This window comes from Sus scrofa, chromosome 1 (genome assembly GCF_054392235.1).
Source record: "Sus scrofa isolate SSC_HxYL_T2T_F1_AM1 chromosome 1, Sscrofa_HxYL_maternal_Yorkshire_Landrace_v2.0, whole genome shotgun sequence".
NCBI lineage: Eukaryota > Metazoa > Chordata > Mammalia > Artiodactyla > Suidae > Sus > Sus scrofa.
The window spans coordinates 145576344-145599852 of NC_139383.1; the positions used below are offsets into that span (position 1 = coordinate 145576344).

At 44.9% G+C, this 23509-nt stretch overlaps 2 protein-coding genes across 2 annotated transcripts in view; both read left to right on the forward strand.

Moving 5' to 3' along the window:
• The first annotated feature begins 900 nt into the window (after nt 1–900).
• On the forward strand, nt 901–6334 carry ACTC1 (actin alpha cardiac muscle 1). Its single transcript, NM_001170517.2, has 7 exons — nt 901–1126; nt 1674–1824; nt 2987–3311; nt 3961–4122; nt 4307–4498; nt 5278–5459; nt 6014–6334. The coding sequence occupies exons 2-7, from the start codon at nt 1696–1698 to the stop codon at nt 6155–6157; spliced, it is 1134 nt and encodes a 377-aa protein (NP_001163988.1). The 5' UTR covers nt 901–1126; nt 1674–1695; the 3' UTR covers nt 6158–6334.
• A 3926-nt stretch (nt 6335–10260) lies between these two features.
• The window catches only part of GJD2 (gap junction protein delta 2), a 37596-nt gene continuing 24347 nt past the window's right edge, over nt 10261–23509 (forward strand). The window contains exons 1-3 of the mRNA XM_084975109.1: nt 10261–10415; nt 11244–11336; nt 14880–15013. The gene's annotated coding sequence lies outside the window, so the exon portion shown is untranslated. The remainder of the gene's footprint in view (nt 10416–11243; nt 11337–14879; nt 15014–23509) is intronic.

Consider the following 23509-nt stretch of genomic DNA (forward strand, 5'->3'; position numbering starts at 1 on the left):
TCCCAAGATCCTTCAAAATCTGTTTCCACAAAGCAGCTGATATCATTTTTACCAATGAAGCTTCTCACACATCCATGCACATCAGCTGAGCATCTTGCTAAAATGCAGATTCTGACTCAGTAGTTCTGGGATGAGGCCTGAGACTCTGCTCTTCCAACTCAATTCTGGTTAAGACCATACTGTGCAGCCATGTGATCTGTTCATACAGTTGAAGTTGCTATTATCTTCTTGACAAGAATATTTCTCTTTGTCTTTTCTCCACCTGGAATAAAGGCTTTTGCCCCAGTTTATGGATGTTGTCCACCAGCAAGTGGACAAGCCAATTTTGGCATTTGTTCCTTCATTCACTTTAGCCACAGGTGATCCTTTTCTGGACTAAAGACAGGAGTTGTGCATAAATTGGGGACCAAGGTGGCCTTGGTTAATCTCAGCTTCCCTGCTCTAGAGGAGCACAGCATCCAGGTTGGTGAGGGCTACAACAGGAGGGTGCTCTGTCCCCAATGCCCCTTTTTTGGCTGCCCACATGTACTGCTGTGGTGCCCTTTGGGCCCCAGAGGACTGCCAGTGCTTTGCTCCTCCAGCTCCCAGTCTGGGAAGATGAGAAGCTGCTGTCACTCCCCTGCTGCCTTAGCCCAGCTGTCAGGACCCCTCAGCAGAGGGCAGGGCGCCAAGCCTTCCCACTCGTGTGGGGCTTATTGTTTCTGAGGCTGGCGGGGCTGCGCAGGAAACTAGTCCACAGCACACCCAGGGAGCACCCCCACCCAGGAAGGGGGAGGGGTGGGCTGGCGTCACTTAGTCTTCCCCTAGCCCCTACCCTTCCCCGCCTGCCCCTCCCTGGGTCCCTATTTGGCCATCCCCCAGGCTGCCCCCTCCCCTTCCTTACATGGTCTGGGGGCCCCCCGGCTGATCCTCTCCCCTGCCCTTGGCTCCATGAATGGCCTCGGCGCTCCTCAGTGGCGCGAAGGCGACCAAATAAGGCAAGGTGGCCGACCGGGCCCCCCACCCCTGCCCCCGGCCGCTCCAACTGACCCCGTCCATCAGCGCGCTATAAAGCGGCGCGCCCCGCGCGGGGCACCAGCGCCTGCCGCCGCCCGAGCCCAGCCGAGCCCAGCGCGTCCCGCGGACGGTGAGTCGCACCGCCGGCCCGCGCCCGGAGCCCTTCCTCTCGTTCCTGTCCCTCCGTCACTTCTTTAAGACCAAACTTTCCATTTAGTTCTAACTTATTTTGTCCTGACTCTAGGTCCTCGCAGAAGGGGGGGGGGGGCTTGGAAGGGGAGTCTTGGGCCCCAGTGGGGGCATTTGGGGTCCCTACCCTGTGCTTTTCCCTCCAACTGGAGCTCAAGCCTGAATGGGGTGTGAATGGGACAGAAGTGGGTTCCCGGTTTGTGACAAGGCGAAGATGTAAAGGGCTGAGGAGCACCTGCTAAGGGGTGACCGCCCCTTTTGAACCAGAGCAGGGGCTGAGCCTTCTGCGGGGGAGCCGGAAGGTTCCTCTCCTCCCCGCAGCTTCTTCCCATCCTTCTTTCCTGCCCGAAGGAGAAGGGAGGTGGCAGGCGTCGCCCACTCCCTTCCCTGCCCGCGGATCCCCCGCCCCGTCCCCTCCTCTCCGGGGCGCGGACGAGGCCAGTTCCGCATCACTGAACGTGGGCCACCTTGCTATCCTCCCCCTGCAGACCCTGCCAAAGCTGTACAAAGATGTGCGACGACGAGGAGACCACCGCCCTGGTGTGCGACAACGGCTCCGGGCTGGTAAAGGCTGGCTTCGCAGGCGACGACGCTCCCCGCGCGGTCTTCCCTTCCATCGTAGGCCGCCCGCGCCACCAGGTAAACTTGGCCCCCCTCCCGACCTGCCCTCCCCCCAGCCATCTCCACAACCCCTCCTGGCACGTCTTCAGCGAGGAAATCTCTCACTTGACCTTCCTGCGTCATGACCTCTTTAGGTCAAAAAGGAAAAAATGGATTCGCTTCCAATCGGAGCCAAGGCAAAGCAATACTCACACTCTCCAACACACCAGGAAATGTGCGTTTTCCCCAGTCGGCTTCAGGCTTCAGGCTTCAGGGACTCAGCACAGCAAGGGTCCATTTCCCTGGTATAAAAAGGCAGCAGCTTCTCTCTTCTGCTCCTGACCTGAATCTTTAGTCCTGTGTCTTCTCTACCTCTCAGACTCTTCACTTTACCCCTTGGCTTCCCTTTTCAGTACTGTTCAAAACTCATAATAATACACTTATTATTAATACCAACCAACCCAGGGCCAAGCCACATTGCTCCCTCTTGTTCACAGCTAGTTCAGAGGACTCCCAAAAGATGTCATCCATCTGCTTCCTAGCTGTTGCATTTTTAGAAGCCAGGCGTGACAGAGGCAGTAAGTGCCATGGTGATAGTTACATACCACCTTATTTATTAAAAGAAATACCACCGTCTCGGGCTTTGCCACAATGCCTGGCCAGACAGAGTGCCAGGAAGGAGAGTGGCATTCCTAAATGTGGATGGATGATGGGTACTCCAGGGCCGCTCTGGGCGGGCTGGATTTCAGTGACAGGGTGATAATGGCATATCAGTCCATCTTTTTATGTTCACTTGATGGATGTCAAAATCTTTTCTTAGGACAAATACAATGGGTCATTAATTCAGTCATTCCACAGTGTAGTCATTCATATTCCAGTTGACATGGGTGATGAGCTTAATAATTTAATGGAGGCATTATAATATTTTAAAAACGAGGTGAGGCTCTGCTCCTTCAGTGAAATAGCTTCATTCCTTCCCATCCCCAGTTGTATTCGAAACAATAGAATAATACTTGGAATGGGGAGAAGGCAGAGGGCTGATTTTAAGTGATATTTCTGAATGGGAGTGAAATCCATATTGTTTATTATTTCTGCTCTCCATAAGATGTCCCTTGACTTTGGCAGGTAGGTATAATTGATAAGGCATCGATTATTTTCCTGACACTGTGGAAGCTGATTTTCTCATCTTTCTTCTTGTTAGGGGGTCATGGTGGGTATGGGTCAGAAGGATTCCTACGTGGGTGACGAGGCCCAGAGCAAGCGAGGTATTCTGACCCTCAAGTATCCCATTGAGCATGGCATCATCACCAACTGGGATGACATGGAGAAGATCTGGCACCACACCTTCTACAACGAGCTCCGTGTAGCCCCCGAGGAGCACCCTACTCTGCTCACTGAGGCCCCCCTGAACCCCAAGGCCAACCGCGAGAAGATGACCCAGATCATGTTTGAAACCTTCAATGTCCCTGCCATGTATGTGGCCATCCAGGCGGTGCTGTCCCTCTATGCTTCTGGCCGTACCACAGGTACGTTTGGATGGTGGGAGAGTCCCTGCTTAGTTGTACTCCCAAGTCATCGACCTTGCTGTGACTCACTTCCCCCAACACAAAAGGAATGGTCCCCGGAAAGGTGTCTGTGCTGAGAGAGGTAGCAGTAGTACCCTGAGGTTGGTTTCAGAGTACACTTATTTGTAGGAGTGGAAATACAAGAACATGGAGTTAGATCCTTCCCTTGCCCAAAGTATATAATGTCCCATATGGAGGCTCCATATAACCTATCAACCTGGAATAATCACAGCCTCTGGGCAAATATCCCCAAAGAGAACCCACATTCCCTACAGGGTTGGAGTCAAAAAAGAGAGACGTATAAGTTAGATGGGAGGAAAGAAAAACATGCCTGGACACTTGCAGAATGTACTAATGTTTCAGTAAGAGGGACAGGCATTTGAAAGTATCCTGTTTTCTACTACAGTATTTAAAAGGATGAACTGGTGTTGACTTCAGATTTAGTGTCCATGATGCTCATTTTTATTCTTCATGTGTAAGAGATCTAATTTTATCTGGATCCTTGCCCTGTACTAGTATCTCTTGGCCAAGATTGGAGATCGGCTTGGCCATGGCCAAAGCAATGGTGTCCTCAGAGATTTACATTGTTCTGGTCTCTTTCCTCTGACAGGCATTGTTCTAGACTCTGGGGATGGCGTAACCCACAACGTCCCCATTTACGAGGGCTATGCCTTGCCACATGCCATCATGCGTCTGGATCTGGCTGGTCGGGATCTCACTGACTACCTCATGAAGATCCTCACTGAGCGTGGCTACTCCTTTGTCACCACTGGTAAGTGTGTGTATGTGTGAGTGTGTGTATGTGTGAGTGTGTGTGTGTGTGAGTGTGTGTGTGTATACCTCATCTGTCATGGCGTGTGTCTGCTTTTTGTCTCCACCAGCGAATCCACCTGCCTCCCTAAGTTTGACTTCATTCCTCAGAGGTTAATTGTGACCCTCTCCCCCATTGTTTGCAGCTGAGCGTGAAATTGTTCGTGACATTAAAGAGAAGCTGTGCTATGTTGCCCTGGATTTTGAGAATGAGATGGCTACAGCTGCTTCTTCCTCCTCCTTGGAGAAGAGCTATGAACTGCCTGATGGCCAGGTCATCACTATTGGCAATGAGCGCTTCCGCTGCCCTGAGACGCTCTTCCAGCCCTCCTTCATTGGTGAGTTGTAGGGTCTAGTGCAGAAACACAGCTTGGGGGCTCCCAGAGTAAAACCTATTATGATCAACAACGATTATGGGGCCCTCACAGTAAAAGAAGTCATAGCTTGGAGTCCCACACAGTTTGCTTCGGGTCTCGATGCCTCATTACAGGACTGGCTGTCACTGCTCTGCAGCAATTATATAATAAAGGATGACACATTAGCTTCATCTCAGAACAAAGAATGAGGCAGAGTGGTAACTGATTAATCCATCTCTGTAAGGAAGAGATGATGACTCAAGAGTGCTGCCTTGTTCCAACAGGTTCCATCACCAAATAGCTGGACTTTACTTTCAAGTTACTCATTATTAAGTGTAACAACAATCCTACTGACAATAATAAATGGACACTTGTGTGTCACTGAATGTCTTTCCTAAGGAATGATTTCCAAGAGGAAGCTTGTCAGGGTCTTATTTTAATCCATAAATATGAATCGCATTAATTAATTTAATGGAAATGTGTGTCTTATCCTCTTCTAATACACTTCCATGCATTTGATGGGTACAGCAAACAGGTGTTAAACAGGTGTTAAACACAGTTGTGTGTTTCTTGGCAGTCTGCTATTGATTTACTCTCAGACATCTGTTCCACAAAACCCTGCAGTGTGTCTTATAGAGGAACATATGTTTCAGAGACAAATGGTGACAGTTCACCAACACAGAGGAGTCCTGTTCTCTTTCCTCCACCCTGGTCCCCTGGCCTAAGTGCACTGTGACTTTTTTTCCTTAACTTGTTCCTAGGTATGGAATCTGCTGGCATCCATGAAACGACTTACAACAGCATCATGAAATGTGACATTGATATTCGCAAGGACCTGTATGCTAACAATGTCTTATCTGGAGGTACCACCATGTACCCAGGTATTGCTGATCGCATGCAAAAGGAAATCACTGCCCTGGCTCCCAGCACCATGAAGATCAAGGTAAAGAACTTTGTGGGTGGGGTGTGTTGGGGGGTGGGGGCAAGGCAGGTCTTCATATTCCAAGCAGAATTCCTAACTTCTTTCCCCTCACACTTAGTTTCCTGTCTTACCTTGTAGTTTTTCTAGCACTATTTCTAACACTTTTTCTGATTTTTCTAGCACTTTTCCCAAGATAGGAGATTTGAAAACACTTCCAAGTAGTGGATAAAAATAAATCTTTAAAGAAAAAAAAAAAAACCTAAATCTTTGAACACATTTTGAAAGTCCCCAACTTTCAATCTAGCCTCTACCATGTACCAAGCTTATTGTCACATTACACCTTGGTTCAAAGAAATGGGGAAGTTCTGTTTTACAGAGACTTTGATTATGGGAATGGTGAAATAGAGGAAAATGCATTAAATTTCCCTCAGCCATATTCATTTGTGATAATGAAATATCACATTACAGTGAATTGATCATGAATATATTTTTTGTGAATCTCCCTAACAACATGTTGGTTGCTTTGTTGCTTGGAACTTCAGAGTTCACTGGAGGATTTTGGTTTTGTTCTGCAGATTATTGCTCCCCCTGAGCGTAAGTACTCTGTCTGGATTGGGGGCTCCATCCTGGCATCCTTGTCCACCTTCCAACAGATGTGGATTAGCAAGCAAGAGTATGATGAGGCAGGCCCATCCATCGTCCACCGCAAATGCTTCTAAGGTGCCTTGTCTCTTAGTCTACTTTACGTTCAGGATGACAGGTTAATGCTTCCAACCCACCCTTCTTTATCTCTTATCCATCATTGTACAGTTTGTTTACACACGTGCCATTTATTTGTGCTTCTAATATTTATTGCTTTATAAATAAACCAGACCAGGACTTGCAACCTCCCAAAACAAGCCTCTCATTTCATTTGGGGGTTTGGGGTGGGGGTGGGAGTGGGGTGGGGCCAATGTTTGCTTACTCAGTGTATGAGCACATCGATTGGTGGCTTTGAAAACCACATGCATTGTAGTATCACAGCACTACCAAGTTCATCAGATGAGTTAGTGTGACTTTTAGCTGGGAGTTACAAGATTAAATTTTGATTTTACCCTTTGGGACAGAATCATGAACATATTTCATATCTGAAAAGCAGATTAGGTTTAGCTCCACATAAGCAAGAAATGGAGTTGGATGACACAATTCCATAAGATTAGTTTCTATGGATGACACTGGAAATTGTTTTAGCACAAGGTCCAGCTGTTTATGTAACTTTGCAGAAACCACATAGATATTGGTAATGAAAAAATCAAAGACTATTTTAAATAAATTAGTTCACATTCTCAATTCTTGTTCTCTTCAGTTGTCTTCCTGAGGGCCATGCTTGTTAATGGTGAAACACTGAGGCCAGCTGACAGATGAGCCCAGCTGGCTTCCATTCCAAATACTCCCTAAACCAATCAAGACCATTGTGCATGTTCAAAACAAATGTGAAGAAACAGGCACCATTTACCTCTGCCTAATCAGCAACTGACTTGTGGGACAGAGGTCTTTGAAATCTTGGGATCTTGGGTTTTTTGAAATCTTGGGATCTTGGGTTCTTTGAAATCTTGGGATCTTGGGTTGAGTGGAATGAAGGCAATGAAGTCCCAAGGGAATAAGGGGAGCAAAAACCCATGATATTCCTTTTACTCTGTGCTGGGCTCTTTACAAAGTATGATGGCAATGCATCTAAAAGAATTTACTGTGCTCTGTCCTTGAGGAGCTCACATACACACTACTCATAAACCCCCAGGCTTCAAGGAGATGGACCTGAATCTGGGTCTTGAAGAATGGTTAAGAATTAGAGTGGTGAGGAGTTCCCTGGTGGTGCCATGGGTTAGGGATCTGGCATTGTCACTGCAGTGGCTCGGGTCGCTGCTATGGCACAGGTTAAGTCCCTGGTCTGGAAACTTCCACATGCCACAAACACATCCAAAAAATAAAAAGAACAAGAATCAGAGAGATGAGCTGAGCCTGGAGGAAATCTTAGCAGAAAGAAAGGAGGCAGAAGCCATCATATAAAGCACAGGGCAGGCTTGTGGGAGCTGATGAATTTTAGGAAATGAATTTGGAAAGGCAGATTTCAACCTGACTGCAGAAGCTTAAAAATTTGCACTTTCAAATTAATTGTTCATGAACTGTTACAGAATTTACATGGACCTAATTAAACTAATTAAACTTGCATGGACCTCATCTATTGCATGGACCTCATCTATTGATGAAGGAATCAAGACAGAAATTAAGCAACTGGTACAATGTTCTGCAGCTTGTTTGTGGAATACCCAAGACAAGTAGGCAGATTTTTTTTTTTTTTTCTTTTTAGGGCCATAACCAAAGCATATGGAGGCTCCCAGGCTAGGGATTGAATTGGAGCTGCAGCCGCCGGCCTACGCTACAGCCATAGCAACGCAGGATCCAAGCCAAGTCTTGCAAATATGCCACAGCTCACGACAACATTGATCAAGGCCAGGGATCGAACCTGCAACCTCATGGTTACTAGTCTGATTCGTTTCCACTGAGCCATAATGGGAACCCCCAGGAATGCAGATTTTTTTGACATCTAAACTAACGATGCTTCTAAAAGAATCTTTTCTAACTTTGTTATAGTTTATCAAGAGTAACCCCATTTTATCACATTCTCCTTTGAGAGTCTGGATTCAAAATGTAGAGTACTTTAAACTTATCAGACAGCTTTAATAAGTTGCCAATGTCATTATCATTCAAGGTAGTAATTGTGTTCAATTATTCATAAAACATCTCTTGATCCCGGATCCTGGCCCAGGCATAGTAGTAGGTGTGGAGCATGCAGAGGTGGATCAAGCACATTTTCTGTGCTTACAGAGTTCAAAGTTTAGAGCTCCATATTCAGCACAGCTGGGTAGAAGTCTTTCTCTGCATTAAGGGTTAAAGAATGAATTAATGAAGTTTTCTTTAGATAAGATATAAACTTTATTGTAGATGTTCCTTTTTCTCCCCCCCAACTGTATCATGTAGCACAGATAGACTGATTTAAAAGGTAAGTATCAGCCAAAGACAGATTTGGAGCATATATGGGGAGATATGATCTAGTCAGTCTCTGTGTCTTTTTTCTCACCTCTCAAATTGAATATATTAAATGCTATGAATTTTATCCTCTGAATACAATATTAATACTTTAAGTTTAGATAACTGGCTGGGTATTCTGTGAGTGAGTGTAACTGGAATGGGTATTGTTATCTCTACTTGAAAGAAGAAACTTTCATAATCAGCTTCTGGTATTTGTATCAGAAGTGATCAGACTCTTGTTGAATTCTGAGATTTTCTCATCTCTGCATGATGATAGAGTGTAAAATACTAGAGCAACTGACTCTTCTAATAATTGTGCTTAAGAAAGGCACTAAGGTAATAGAGTTTTCTTTTTCTTCTTTTTTTCTTTTCTCTTTCCCTCTCTCTCTCTTTCTTTCTTTTGTGCTTTTTAGGGCCACACCTGCAGCATATGGAATTTCCCAGTCAGGGGCTGAATTGGAGCTTCAGCTGCTGGCCTATGCCACAGCCACAGGATGGTAGATCTGAGCCACATCTTCGACCTACAGCACAGCTCATGGCAATGCTGAATCCTTTAACCCACTGACTGGGGCCAGGGATCGAACCCACATCCTCAGGGATACTAATCGGGTTCATTACTACTGAGCCACAATGGGAACTCCCATTTTTTTTGAAACAGAGTTTTTCTTTTCTTTTCTTTTTCTTTTTTTTTTTTTGTCTTTTTGGCATTTCTTGGGTCGCTTTCGCGGCATATGGAGGTTCTCAGGCTAGGGGTCGAATCGGAGCTGTAGCCACCGGCCTACACCAGAGCCACAGCAACACGGGATCTGAGCCGAGTCTGCAAACTGCACCCCAGCTCACGGCAACACCGGATCCTTAACGCACTGAGCAAGGCCGGGGATCGAACCTGCAACCTCATGGTTCCTAGTCGGATTCGTTAACCACTGCGCCACAACGGGAACTCCAAAACAGAGTTTTTCTTAAGGCTGCCTTCACATGTGTAAAATAATTGAGATACCAACATATATCCTTGGTTAAAATGCAATGTAAAAAAACTTATATAGGTCATGTTATTTCTTCTCAGTGTATAATAAAAAGTGTTTTTATTTATTTATCACATCCCCAAACGCAATTTCTTCATTTTCCTCCACAATGGTCACTTCTTAACAATGGTTGTTATGTAGAGGTGTTTAAATAAACAAGAGAGTAGAGTTAGAAAAAGAAAATAACTGAAAAAAATGAAATATTTAGAGGGGTATGATTGGTTTACTATACTCAGGGCCTAAAATGAAGTCACTGGGTCTCCACCTTTCTCTCCATTTTCTCCTATGGAATCTGTTATGGACTAAATTATGTCCCCTAAAATTCATATGTTAAAATTCCAACCCCCAATGTGACTGTATTTGGAGATAGGGCCTTCCAGGAGGTAATTAAGATTAAATGAGGTCATGAATACAAGGTTTGTCCCCCTCTTGGATATGATGGCTCAAGATTCACAGTCTGAATTCGTCAGCCTCTGGAACAAAAAGAGCATCTTCCCATGTAGTTTGACAAAAACTTCAGGGAGTCTCAGGCCAGGCTGGAGAACTGAGTCGTACCATTCCCACCAGGAGAGCCACAGTTATCTTGAGCTGGGGAGGGGTAATTCTCCAAAGGAAGGAACCAAACACTATTCCCAACGAGCTTGGGCAGGAGAAAAATTATTGTAGTTGGTTGGGGAGGAACGGTTAGAGGGCTCTAGCTTCTAATTCAGGGTTTTTATTTGACTAAACAGGCCCTGAGAAGGACTCGGGAAAAGCAATGACTTCATTCAAACACACAGGGGGCAAGACTGAGAAGACTATGTGATTGATCAGAGTTTTTCCAGATGATGCAGTGGCCCCAGGGACCCAGAAACCCGACCATCTCTATACGACCAGATGTTGCAAAGTAAATAACAATTCAGTTTTGCTTTGTGATTAAAGTGATAGAAATACTATAAATATTTCCAAAGAACTAATAGGGAAGAAATTCCAAGTCCTTTAGGCCTTAAACTGCAAAGGTTGTCTATATTCAACTAGAGGTCTTCCAGGCTCATTATATAAGAAATCTCTCCTTCAGGCAGAGCTTGAATGTTGCTATAGCAACCAGGCTCACACTAGGAAGACAGAGGGAAAGGCTCTTGGGAGAAAGCAAAGGATACCTTTGGTCGCTGGTGAGCCTGATGCTAGATGTTCCCTGAAGTTCACTCATCAGCTCTGTGTGCAAGAGATGCAAACAAGATTGACTAGGAGCATAAAGAGCTTGGGTTCAAGCCTGGCTCTCTGCGTCCTTGTGGTTCTGGGCCCTCTCTTCTGCTCAGTGAAGGGGAGCTGAGTCCGCTGAGAGGTAGGCAGGGGTGGTCTGCATGTCCCTCAGCAGCATCCTTCGCTTATTGCTCTTCATTATTTTACTGCAGCTTCCGTGGGAATCAGGGTTGGGAGGAGAGATAGAAAAGAGATCCAAGAGAAGATTTCAGTAAAGCTGCACTGAAATGTGGCATCCATTGTCGATGAGAAGTGGACTCTAGAGTCAAGAGTAAGCAAGAAATTCAGTCAATGGGTTGAGGGCCGAACACAGAAAAATGACCTGAAGAACTTTGTAAATACTATTGGATGGGGATGTCATGTAGGTTAGGATATGAGAAAGCAGACAAATGCGGGAAATTTAAAAGCAAATATTGAAATTTTCCCAGGGCATCTTTAACTCTAGCATCCACCCTTTGGACTTCTTTTCCAGGATCTTCCATACAGTGCCCACTACCCAGGATGGTCTTCCCATCTTGATGACACCAGCCTGTCCTCGACTTGCATTCCTTAAGAGCTCATTAAGGTAGTAGTTACCTAGTCTATGTTCCAGAGGAAAAGTCAGAACATATTTTCCCACTAGAGAACACATTCATAATTTAACAATAATTTTTCTGTATCTGGATAATTTTTTCATTTTATGGACCTGAAGGATAGATGCTGCATGGGCTTTTAGTCAAAAAGGTTTGAGTGCAGATAGTTCTCGATGACTCAGTGGGTTGAGGATCCAGAGTTGTCACTGAAGCAGCTCAGGTCACTGCTATGGCACTGGTTAGATCCCTGGTCCTGGAGCTCCCACCTGCTGCAGGTGTGACCAAAAAAAAAAAAAAAAAAAAAAAAAAAAATCCTAGTTCTGCTGTTGACTAGTTGAGTGGACTTCAAGTAATTAGCCTCTCTGAACCTCAGAATAGAAGGGCTAATTAAAATCATGGTCCCAGAGCTATCTCAAGAATATGAAGACATCATGCATTTAAGACACTTGAGCTCCAGATAAACGTCAACAAAGGTTACTTCTCTCCTCTCCCCCTTTCTTTCTGTCTAGTACAGACTTTGAAGACTGGCTTGGGAAGGGTGGGTGGAGGGGGAGGTGAACTGTAAATGCCTCTTTACACTGCAGTGGTTTCTCTATAATCCTGAGTTTTTCTTGAGCCAAAGAAATAGAATAGGAAGAAATGAAGGAATAGAAAGCACAGGAGTTCCCATCGTGGCTCAGTGGAAACGAATCTGACTAGCATCCATGAGGACGTAGGTTCCATCCCTGGCCTCGCTTAGTAGGTTAAAGATCTAGCATTGAAGTGAGCTGTGGTGTTGGTCACAGACATGGTGCGGATCTGATGTGGCTGTGGCTGTGGTGGAGGCCAGCAGCTATAGCTCTAATTCAACCCCTAGCCTGGGAACCTCCATATGCGGAAGGTACAGCCCTAAAAAGATAAAAATAATAATAATAATAATAAAGCATGGGAAGGAGAAAACATTTAAAGAGGATTTTTATGAGGAAGTGAAGGAAGGCAAAGAGGGAACCAAGCTTCTTCTCTGGAGAATTGGAAGACAAAGTACAGAGAGATGGGGTAGGGGTAGGAAGAGCAGAGGCTGTGTGTGTATGCACGTGCACGCATGTTGTTGCATGTGTGTACGTGTGTGTGCCCTCATAGGGAACACACATGAAAGCAATCACCAGAGTGCTAGGCTGTTCGCCATGGCCATGGGAAGAGGATTTCCTTTTTGTTCTGGGTTCAACTCCCACCATTCTCCTTACCCTTTCTTTTCATCTCCATTCAAGAGCCTAGGTTTCCATCCTTCACTTTGCAGCTATAGAATCAAACAGATGGACAAACAGATGCACAGTTTTATCAAGAAAAGTTGACATGAGAGAATTTGGTCCCACAAGCCTGGTCTTCCAGCTAACTCCTTTCCTGCCAACCAGACCCATGCAGAGGTGGGCACTTGGGAAGAAACTTTGTCCCCATCCCACCCCCACTCAGCTTCCTGGCTCTGTGCCAGGTGTCAGCATCACCATGTTTCTCATTTCTCTAGGACTTTGGATTCTATTCTTTGGCTCCAGCTTCTGGTCAATGCCCTTCTATCCTCAAGGAACAGAACCTTCCTTAAACTAGCTGAAGTTAGGAAGTTTATTAAAAATACATAGAGGAACTCAGAGTTCCTGTTGTGGCTCAGCAGTAATGAACTCGACTAGTATCCATGAGGACTAAGGTTCGATCCCTGGATTTGTTCAGTGGGCTAGAGATCCAGCATTGCTGTGAGCTGTGGTATAGTTGACAGACCCGACTCAGATCTGGCATTGCTGTGGCTGTGGTGTAGGCCAGCAGCTGCAGCTCCAATTCGACCCCTAGCCTGGAAACTTCCATATGCCATAGGTGAGGCCCTAAAAAGCCCATCTATCTATAGGAATTCCTAGAACATAAAGGCATCATAGGAAATGGGCACTTAGAACTAAAAAGCCATCAGGAACTGAGGGCATTCTCTATCCCTTCAGTACCAATTCTCCATGAACTTGACCTATCTCTCACAAACTCCTCCCAAAGGGATGGCCCTCGGCAGACAGGTGTGTGTCACATATGGCCCCCAAGTCCAGCAGGATGGGAGGGGTACATCTGACATGAAGACTTATACATCTAAGGGCCGGCAGCCCACCAGACATTTTTTTTCTCTCTCTCTCTAGTTTGAAGAGGCCAGACGGTGCTGTCAGTTATCTGTGGTTTTCAGAACTGACAATGAGTAAGTGGTGGCCAAGATGGATTGAGAAAGCTAAAACGTACGGAGAGGAGTGAGAAAACGGAGCTGTTGTAGCTCAGGGAACAAACACGACTACTTTAACACATCTCTTGTGTTTAGGGGTTGTGTGTATGTATGGGTAAGGTGGTTTCTTTATTACAATGGAGTTTGGGTGGAATAACACCCACATAGGTCTTAAGTCCATGTCAAAGATTTAGCTCAAGAAAGGATTAGAAAGATATTCCCACTAAAATCTGAATCAAAGTCACTCATGCTGTCACCCTTCCTGGAGGAACAATACATACTCCAAGTCAATAAAACAAGACAAGTTAAGCAAGAGGGAAAAATTAGAAAACAGGGTAAATGGTGGGCAGGGCATCTAAAAAGTATTTTATTTCTCAGTAAGTCTCACTCAATTTTTTTTCCTTTTTTTTTAAATTAAAATATACCTGATTTACAATGTTGTACCAATTTCTGCTGTACAGCAGTGCCCAGTCATACATATATATACATACATACACACACACACACGCACACACACGCATTCCTTTTCTTATTTTATCTTCCATCATGTTCTATCCCAAGAGACTGGATATAGTTCCCTGTGCTATACAGTAGGGCCTCACTGCTTATCCATTCTGTGTGTGTGTGTGTGTGTGTTTTAAGGCCACGTAGATAGCATATAGAAATTGAATCGGAGCTGCAACTGGCAGCCTATACCACAGCCACAGCAATGCCAGATCCAAGCTGCATCTATGACCTACACCACAGCTCACTGCGATGCCTGATCCTTAACCCACTGTGCGAGGCCAGGGGTTGAACCCTTATCCTCATGGATACTAGCTGGGTTCTTAACCCACTGAACCACAGCAGGAACTCCTGCTTATCCATTTTAAATACAATAGTTTGCACCTACTAACCCCAAACTCCCAGTTCATCCCACTCCCCGCCCCTTCACTCAATATTTTAACTCTATTACTTAGAGCTTTACTTCATTCCTGCCCTCCAGACTAGCTTCTAGATCTGTAAAACTCAGACCCTAAATTGCCCAGATGCTCATTTACCCACTTTTGAAACACATCATCTGTCATAGAGAAGGTATAGGTGTCAGAGGTATCACTTCTGTGTCCCCACAATCTGACTCTGTCAAGCACTCACCTCATGTGACTGTAACATTAATGGCCTTATGAATCTCCTTAGACTATGAACTTTGCGGTGGTGGGTGGACAGAGGTCTATGTTATTCATACAAGTACACAATACTGTGTGCTCAAAGAAGGGTTGGTGATGGTGAGACATTGAAATTATCTCTCTTTTTTTTTTTGCCATACTCACAGCATGTGGAAGTTCCGGGGCCAGGTATCAAATCTGCACCATGGCAGCAACCCAAGCCACTGCACTGACAACACTGGATCCTTAACCTACTAGGCTACCAGAGAACTTCGGAAGTTATTTTCATTAATGTTCAAAGGTGCTTTTACACATTACTCTGAGCTGCTCAGCCTAATTAACCAAAATAGTGAAGATATTTTCTTTTTTATAGCCAACCATGAACTTGGCTCTGTGCCCCCATCTTTGCCTTTGGGTAAGTTACTCCATTCACAGAGCTTACTGAGAGGCTGGCCAGACATTTTTGCCCCATGGACAATTACAAATATAAAGCAAGAGGGGTCAGTCGTTGGCAGGGTGATAGGGGTTTGAGTGTCCTTTGACCCCAGCCCTTTGGGGAAATATTTTCATTTCTAGTGTCAGGTACTTGGTGTATTTTCCTCCTTTATTCCTCCCCACTTACTGGTTCCCATAAACTACAAGAACAGAGCCAGAGTGGAGGAACTTTCAAGGCAGCTTCAAGTCTCTTTTTAACCCCCCCGCCCCGACCCCAAACAGATGCTTGTACACACACTTCCTATAGCCGGATGATGTACTTATCAGCAAGAAAAGCTAGTATACGGGATATACTTATATTTTGTCCAACCAAGTTGGGTTAGAAACAAAATGCTCATGTAGAGAGAATCCTTCTGCTTCCTGGAGTAAAGGAAACATTGCTTCTTCTTTTAGGTGTTTACTTTTGATCTTGGTGTTTTTCATATTGGCTGCCTTAGACTGGAGGAGACTGAACTCACCAATGGGCTGGGTACCTAAAATAATGATTATGATGCTAATACCATTATTTACCAATGAATGAGTATTTACTATGACCCCCCACTGTACTAAGACCTTCAGATATATTATCTGATTTAACAAAACAGGGAAATACTACCCACCTCCTTTGGTGAAAACTAGGATCTGAAGAGCCTATTTGCCTTAGGCTGCTAGTAAACGGCAGACCCCAGAGTCAGCACTCTTGGGGCATCTCCACCAGCAGCCCAGTGGGTCTCAGTGTCAGCAAGGAGAACTGGAAACCAGAGGACATTCTTTTACCATGTATTCAAACCATCAGCCCAGTAAGGAGTTTCTGAGTCCCTGTCATACTCTCCATGTGCAGATAGAGGCTTTAAGGGAGTTCCCATTGTGGCTCAGCGGGTTAAGAACCCAAGAGGATGCAGGTTCAATCCCTGGCCTTGGTCACTGAGTTAAAGCATCTGGCATTGCCATGTGCTGCAGTGTGTATCGCAAATGCAGCTCAGATCTGGTGTTGCTGTGGCTGTGGCATAGGCCAGCAGCTGCAACTCTGATTCAGCCCCTAGCCTGGGAACTTCCATATGCTGCAGGTGCAGCTCTAAAAGGAAAAAAGGGGGGTGGGAGCTTTAAGGAGAAGAAAAACAAAAAAACAAACAAAAAACAATGAACCTATCAAAGAATTTAAATCTGTTTTGGGGAATGGATTGTTTGTTTGACTAATGGATTAAACCAGTGCATACTTACTGAGATCTTTCTTCTGGGGGCTGAGGACAAAACAGACATGGTCACGGTACTCACGTGGCCTCTAGTCCAGTAGTCCAGTGCACATGTGCATGTGTATATGTGCTGTGGTGGGCGGGCAGCAGATGAGCAGCAGCCAAATCTACAAGCAAGAGAGAGAGGGTGATCTCAGCCCATGGACATGATAAGAGGGCAGTGAAAGGAGATTCCAGTGGAGAGGAGGATTCTACTTAGACAAGGCTGTCAGCAAAAGCCTGTTTGAAAGGTAACATTAAGTCTGGGACCTGCAGAAGGGAAAAAGCAGGCAGTGAAAATAGCATCCACAAAGACAGGAATGTAGGAGACTGTCTCAAGTTTAAAGACTTAAGAGGCCCCAAGTGGATGGACAGCACTGGGGGAGCTGAGGAGGAGTAGAGTAAGGGATGGTGGAGAGGTGGTCAGAACACACATCACACAGGGCCTTTAGAATGGGGTTAAAAGTGTAGATTCTATTCCAAGTGTATCAAAGGGATGCTAAAGGCTTTAAAACATGGAAATATGAAATCTGTGTGTGTATTTTTTTTGGTGGGGGGTACTGCCCACCACAGCAGTGACCTGAGCCATGCTGGATCCTTAACCCACTGAGCCACCAGGGAACTCTGAAAACATTTATTTTTTATTGTTTTATTTATTTTCTTTTTTTGTTGCACCTGTGGCATATGGAGTGCCTAGCCAGGCATTGAATCTGGCCAGAGTTTTGACCTATGCCGCAGCTGCAGCAATGCTGGATCCTTAACTCACTGCAGCAGATGGGGGATCAAACCCTTGTCCCTGCTGCTGCAGAGACACCATCAATCCTGTTGCGCCACAGTAGGAACTCCCAATGACATATATTTTAAAAGCTCATTCTAAGTGCCATGTGGAGACTGGGCTAGAGTAGCAAGAGTGGAGGCTCTTATGTTGATGCAGGTAGGAGACCGTGGTGATTGGACCCAGAGGAAACTGTGAAGACGGAACAAAGTGCAGACTGAGTCCAGATGAGTCTCATAAGCAGCAATGACAGGATGTGGTGGTGGGCTGGAGAGGGCCTGGCAAGAAGGGGAGGGGCCAGGGAGGCTGCCCAGATCGCTGGCTTGAGTGGACTGTGTGTTTTCAAGGAATTGAAAATGTTAAGATCATTCAAATGCAGCTTCAGTCCAGCACTGGAGAAAAAGGTTTTACTCTCTCAAACCTCAAAAATGCGGATTACTCTGGGTCTTGGAAAGTGCTTTCTGGAAGAAAGGAAGGGAGGCTGAAAGAGCAGAGAGTGGTTTTGGGGACAGGAGGGTGGTGGGCAGAGCTGACTGGAGCAGGAGTGTGGGCTGAGAAGCAGCAGTCAGGTGGATAGGGACCTGGTACTGTGAGGGCCAGAGTGTGGGTTTTGGAGACACAGGTGGACTCTGTTCTTGCCAATAAAACACAAATGATGATAGTACTGCCCCGGTGGCTCAGTGGGTTAAAGGATCTAGCATTGTTACTGCTGTGGCTCAGGTTGCTGCTGAGGTGTGGGTTCAATCCCTGGTCCTGCAATGTCCACATGCTGTGGGTGCTGGAAAGAAAGAAGAATGAATTGCCCTTTGAAGTTGCTGTGAGGATAAAATGAGATAAAGTCGATACTATGCTCAGGTCTTGGCACATAGCATTACCTTAAGTAATGCTCTACAATCATTATTGTTAATTGTAATATTTATATATAGCATATATAATATGTATTCTACATTAAACACACATCTGTGTTTTCGTGTATTGTGGAAAGATTGAAAGACAAATGTGGGAATTTGGATTTGATATGAAAGAATATGTGGGTTTTGCTGATGACACTTCCTCAGAGAAGTGGTTCATTGAATTGTTAACAAACCAAACCTGGGTCTGCTCACCCATGTGCAGTGAAGCCAATCTACTGACTGGGTTGAGGTGAAGCAAAGTGCAGCATTTACTGCAAGGCCAAGCAAGGAGTACCTGCGGCTCGTGCGCAAAAGGCCTGAACTCCCCGAGGGCTTTCAGGGAAAGGGTGAGGGAGAGGGTTGCAGGGTGCCTGGTCAGCTTGTGGACATTCTTCTGACTAACCAGGTGTCAGCATCATCAACCTTCTGGTTCCACCCAGGCTGGGGTCTACTGCTTGTAGGCAGCATACAGTTAACTTCTTCCATCTGGTTGGAGTTTCAGTATTTGCACAACAGCTTGAAGGATATAGCTCAGAATATTATCAATAGCCCTTGAGGAGGAACTAAATGTCCCTGACTTTGTTGAATGGCTAAACTATTATTACTTTGTCTGGCTTGTTTTCCTTTCTTTCTGCATTTTCATACTTCTCTGATTAAGTTTACTCCTTGGCACTCAGGAAGGGCCTAGAATAGGTTAAAGTTTTTCTGTAAACAAGAGGCAGGTGGAGGCCATGGGGGAGGGGGTCTGTTCTGGGAGGGCCCCCAGAGGGTCCTGCTCAGTTACAGAATGATATTTAAAGAAGGTCAATTCCACCATCTGGGTCCAGACGGTCTAGTGAGCAGAGATCCTTACTGAACGACCCACTAGTCAAGAGCAGCTAAAGAATTTAGGGAGCACATACTCCAAAGGGCAAGACTGCATAGCTAGAGTCTCTTTCATCTGCCAAAGCAGAGACTGACCTAAATAGCTTCAAGAAGTGAGGGCTAGTATGGCTTCATGATACAGGGTTTAAAAAGTTTGATTAATAATCACCATGGCCTGGAGTTCCCGTCGTGGTGCAGTGGTTAACGAATCTGACTAGGAACCAAGAGGTTGCAGGTTCGGTCCCTGCCCTTGCTCAGTGGGTTAACGACCCGGCGTTGCTGTGAGCTGTGGTGTAGGTTGCAGACGCGGCTCGGATCCCGCGTTGTTGTGGCTCTGGCGTAGGCCGGTGGCTACAGCTCCAATTCGACCCCTAGCCTGGGAACCTCCATATGCCGCGGAAGCGGCCCAAAGAAATAGCAAAAAGACAAAAAAAAAAAATAATAATCACCATGGCCCTACATTACAGGGACTATTAAGAAAGTCTAAACTGGCTTCCTGAATTCGCAGTGTAGGAAGCACTTTTATACTACTTTGAGCCTCCTCTCATGTTGAAACAATTTATTTTAAAACTGTTTAAATCCTACAGCAAAGGGTAGCCATATTCTTTTATGCCCATTACCCTGGAGTGTCAATTCCATTGTGTTATAATAACGGGTTTGATTTTAATACATAAAAGGAAGCTCTGTCACTGAAATGTAGTATGAGGATTCCAGTTTTTAAAAAGAAAACCGTAGGTTGGTAGGCATAAGAGGTTCAGCAGGAGGAATCTGATGAGTGTTTACTCCAAATATAAATCTTAATTGGGAGGCTATAAAATAGAAAATATGTATCCACACTCTAAGAGAGTGAAATATACAAGGAATTAAAAATCTACTCCAGGAGTTCCTGTTGTGGCTCAGTGGTAACAAAACCTTCTGGTATCCATGAGGATGAGGGTTCAATCCCTAGCCTCTCTTAGTAGGTTAGGGATCCAGTGTTGCCATGAGCTGTGGTGTAGGTCGCAGATGTGGCTCAGATCTGGCATTACTGTGACAGTGGTGTAGGTCGGTGACTACAGCTCTCATTTGACCCCTAGCCTGGGAACTTCTTTATGCCATGCGTGTGGCCAAAAAAAAAATCTACTCCACTGCTCACACGTTGAATTGAGGCCTCCATCAGCCTGGGTCCCCACAAGATTATAATGAGCAGCGACCCCTGCAGACAAAAAGCATGAATGAGGAATAAACTGTTAAGTAACCAAAGAGATTGTGTTTATTACCATGGCAAAACTTAGCTGATTCATATTGTCATAACTGGCTTTGGACACTCAACTCCACAGGATTTCACCTTACTTTAGGGCTCTGAGGAAGTTTCATGCCAGCTGAATAATAATTTCAAACAATAAACGTAATCCAGAATTTTTGTTATTTCAGTTGGGACAGTTGTTCAGGATATCCAAACTGCCACACTGTCAGAAATGAAAGTTTAGTACTGGGTAATTTCATTTCATTTTTGGAGGGGAGGGCATGGAATTTTGTTTTTCTTTGCCATTTGAATGAAACAAAATACTCTCTGACTAGTTACCCCAGATACATCTTTCTGGTTCAACATGTGAGTTTTACTAAGTAAAAATGAAGGGTTTCATCCAGGTTACGTTGCTTAAGTCTATATTTAACTTTTGCACCTGAACTGGCCTCATCATGGAATTTTATCACCTTATTTTTTTAAGCTTCAAGATATAATTCACATGTACTCATTCAGAGTATATAATTCAACTGGGTTTTTTTAATAGATTGATAGATAATGTGCCATCATCGCCACAGCCAATTTTAGAATATTTTCATCACCTTTAAAAAAAAGAAGCTTCCGTCCTAAAAGAAGGAGGAAGAGGAGGGGGAGGGGGGAGGAGAAAGAGAAGGAGGAAGAAGAGGAAGAAGAGGAAGGGGGAGGGGGAAGCGGGGGAGGAGGACGAGGAGGAGAAACCTCAGACTCTTTAGTTCTTACTTCTCTGTTAGAAGGAATTGGTGGGATGATCTGGTTGTGCTTACCCTCTCCAGGCAAGAGTAAAATTAGGAGTTCTGTCTTAATCAAGTCCTTTATTGCAAGAAACATAAAGAGAGCAATCAGGGCCTTTGCTGGTGTCATTCCTTCTGCACCAGCCTCTTTCCTGCTTGTAGCCGAGAGAGAGCCTCATCTATAGAGAAGACTTTATGAGACACTCATCTCAGCTGGACTCCCACCTCATTCTACTTTTGGCTTCTTTCTTTCATACCCCATGTGACATTACTTTTTCCTTCCACTTAACTTGATTGATTCGTAATTTAAATACAATAAAATGTGCCCATTTTAAGCATGCAAGTCATATACTGGGTTATACCCAATAACCACCACCCTGAGCAAAACATAGCACCCTCCATCTCCCCCCAGATCCCCTTCTGCTGCTGCAGACTTCACCCTCTTCAACTTAACTCCAGACAACCCTTTTTGTTGCTATAGATTAGTTTTGTCTGTTCTCAAATTTCATAATAACCATAGTTTAAATTGTTTGCCTATTTCTTTTCTGTTTCTACTACTAGACTTTATTTTTAACCCTGATTTTCTAGCATAGAGGGTCTAGCACAGGGCCAGGCAGCATCAGAATGTGTAAAGCCCAAATCATTCTATTTATCAGCTTTAACTTAAAAAAATTGAAGCATCTAAATATTTGATGGTAACAGGATTTTATTGCGAGGGTTAACAAACAAGAATTTCTTATATATATCTTTGTTGCTTTCTTGCTTCCCTGCCCCCATTTTCATTTCAGCAATGGCAAAGTTAGTCTGGAATTGGGAGAGAAAGCTGTGATAGAAGTCACATTCCTCTGCCTTTGGGCAAAATGTATTATCATTTTGAAGGAACAGTCTCATTTTTTTTGTAACTTTCAACTTTGAGCTTTCAACATCCTTGGTGATTTTTTTTTTTTTTTTTTTTTTTTTTTTTTTTTTTTTGCAGCACCTGTGGCATATGGAAGTTCCTGTGCCAGGGATTGAATCTAAGCTGCAGCTGTGGTAGCACCAGCTCCTTTAACCCACTGTGCTGGGCCAGGGATGGAACGCATGCCTCCGCAGCAACCGGAGCTGCTGTAGTTGGATTCTTAAGCCGTTGTGCCACAGTGGGAACTCCTGTTGAAGACATTTTGAGGGCATTTTACAAATCCATGGCTTTGATAACAACGTATGAGATCCACTTGAACCACATCTCTATTTCTGAAAATACACCCAAGATTTGTGATCTCCCATGGAAGCTCTGTTAACTTTTGACAAAAGATTTCTTTTGCTATAATGCAATCAAACCTCCAATCACACACTTGTGAACTGGCCGCTCTCATTCAGGCAGAAGGAAGGAAGGGCACCTCTACCTTATAGAGGGAGGAGCTAAAGTGCAGACCCTTTCTTGGGCTGCTTCTCGCTTCCTTTGCATGCCTTCATTTCCGGTTTGGAGTGTGTGCATCCCCTTTAGCCCAAGTTCTAAATCTCTTTCTTGCTCACTATCTAGGACACATGAGAATTAACCTACTCACGTAGATTACAGGGCCCCAGCCCTCATTAACCTTAATATTGAAAGAAATACAGCGTTTGCGGGAGAAGTGGAAATGCCCTTCCATTCGGCACAAAAAGCCATGTGGGCATGAACCAAGGAGATGGGCTTTTGAGGAGGGAATCTGTCCAATAAAAATTTTGTTTCCAGATGATATTCCTGGATTTGTGGACCCCTTTGGGCAGCATTGTAAAATTGTATCCCTGAGGCTGTTATTTTAGAGCAGATCCAAGGTGCTATCTACTGTGTATTTTATTGACGACCTTTGAATTAATGACTCTGTCCTGAAATTCTTGTTGTCCTTCCCAATGGGTATCTGTTGAACTGCTACTGTTGAAGCACTGAACAGGTGACATCTCTTTCTGAAATACAGTAGTGAATGTACCCTTGACCTCCTTATTTCCAGACATCAGGTGCTCTGCCTGGTCCCTGTTTGCTGGGACCTTTGCTTTAATGAGATTTAAGTGCTGAGTAGATCTCAGCCATGACCTCGTCTCTCCTCTTTGGAAGAGGTTGCTTTTGTCGATGACACTGAGTTTGGCGGGGCGGGGTGGGCAAGGTGGGAAGACAATCTCCATTTGGGAATGGAGAAAGGGGGAAGAAGGGAAAGGACATAAATTCGTAACCTGGGCAAATTGGAGGAATGCTAAGAATAGGCAAAACCAGGAGACAGAGGAAAGAGAAGCTGCTTAGAGCAGCCCAGGCCATGACCTCTGGCTAGTTTCTAGAAGCAGGTAAACCTGGGTAAGAAGAGTTTGAGAATGGGCGCAGGTACAGAGACGTGGCAGCAGGTGATGCTCTCTCCTTTTGCTAAACCTGGTGACACCTCTTGCCAGATGAGAACCAGGCTTTTCCAAGAAGGCTGGGCAAATTTCCATTCATTCTATTCCATTCCTTCCCAAATAGTCACTGCTCTTCTCTTGATCCAGGACAATAGGCAAATATTTAATTGCTCGCCACAGTGATCTGATGCTGTTTACAGCTGTGTTTTTCAAACTGTAGG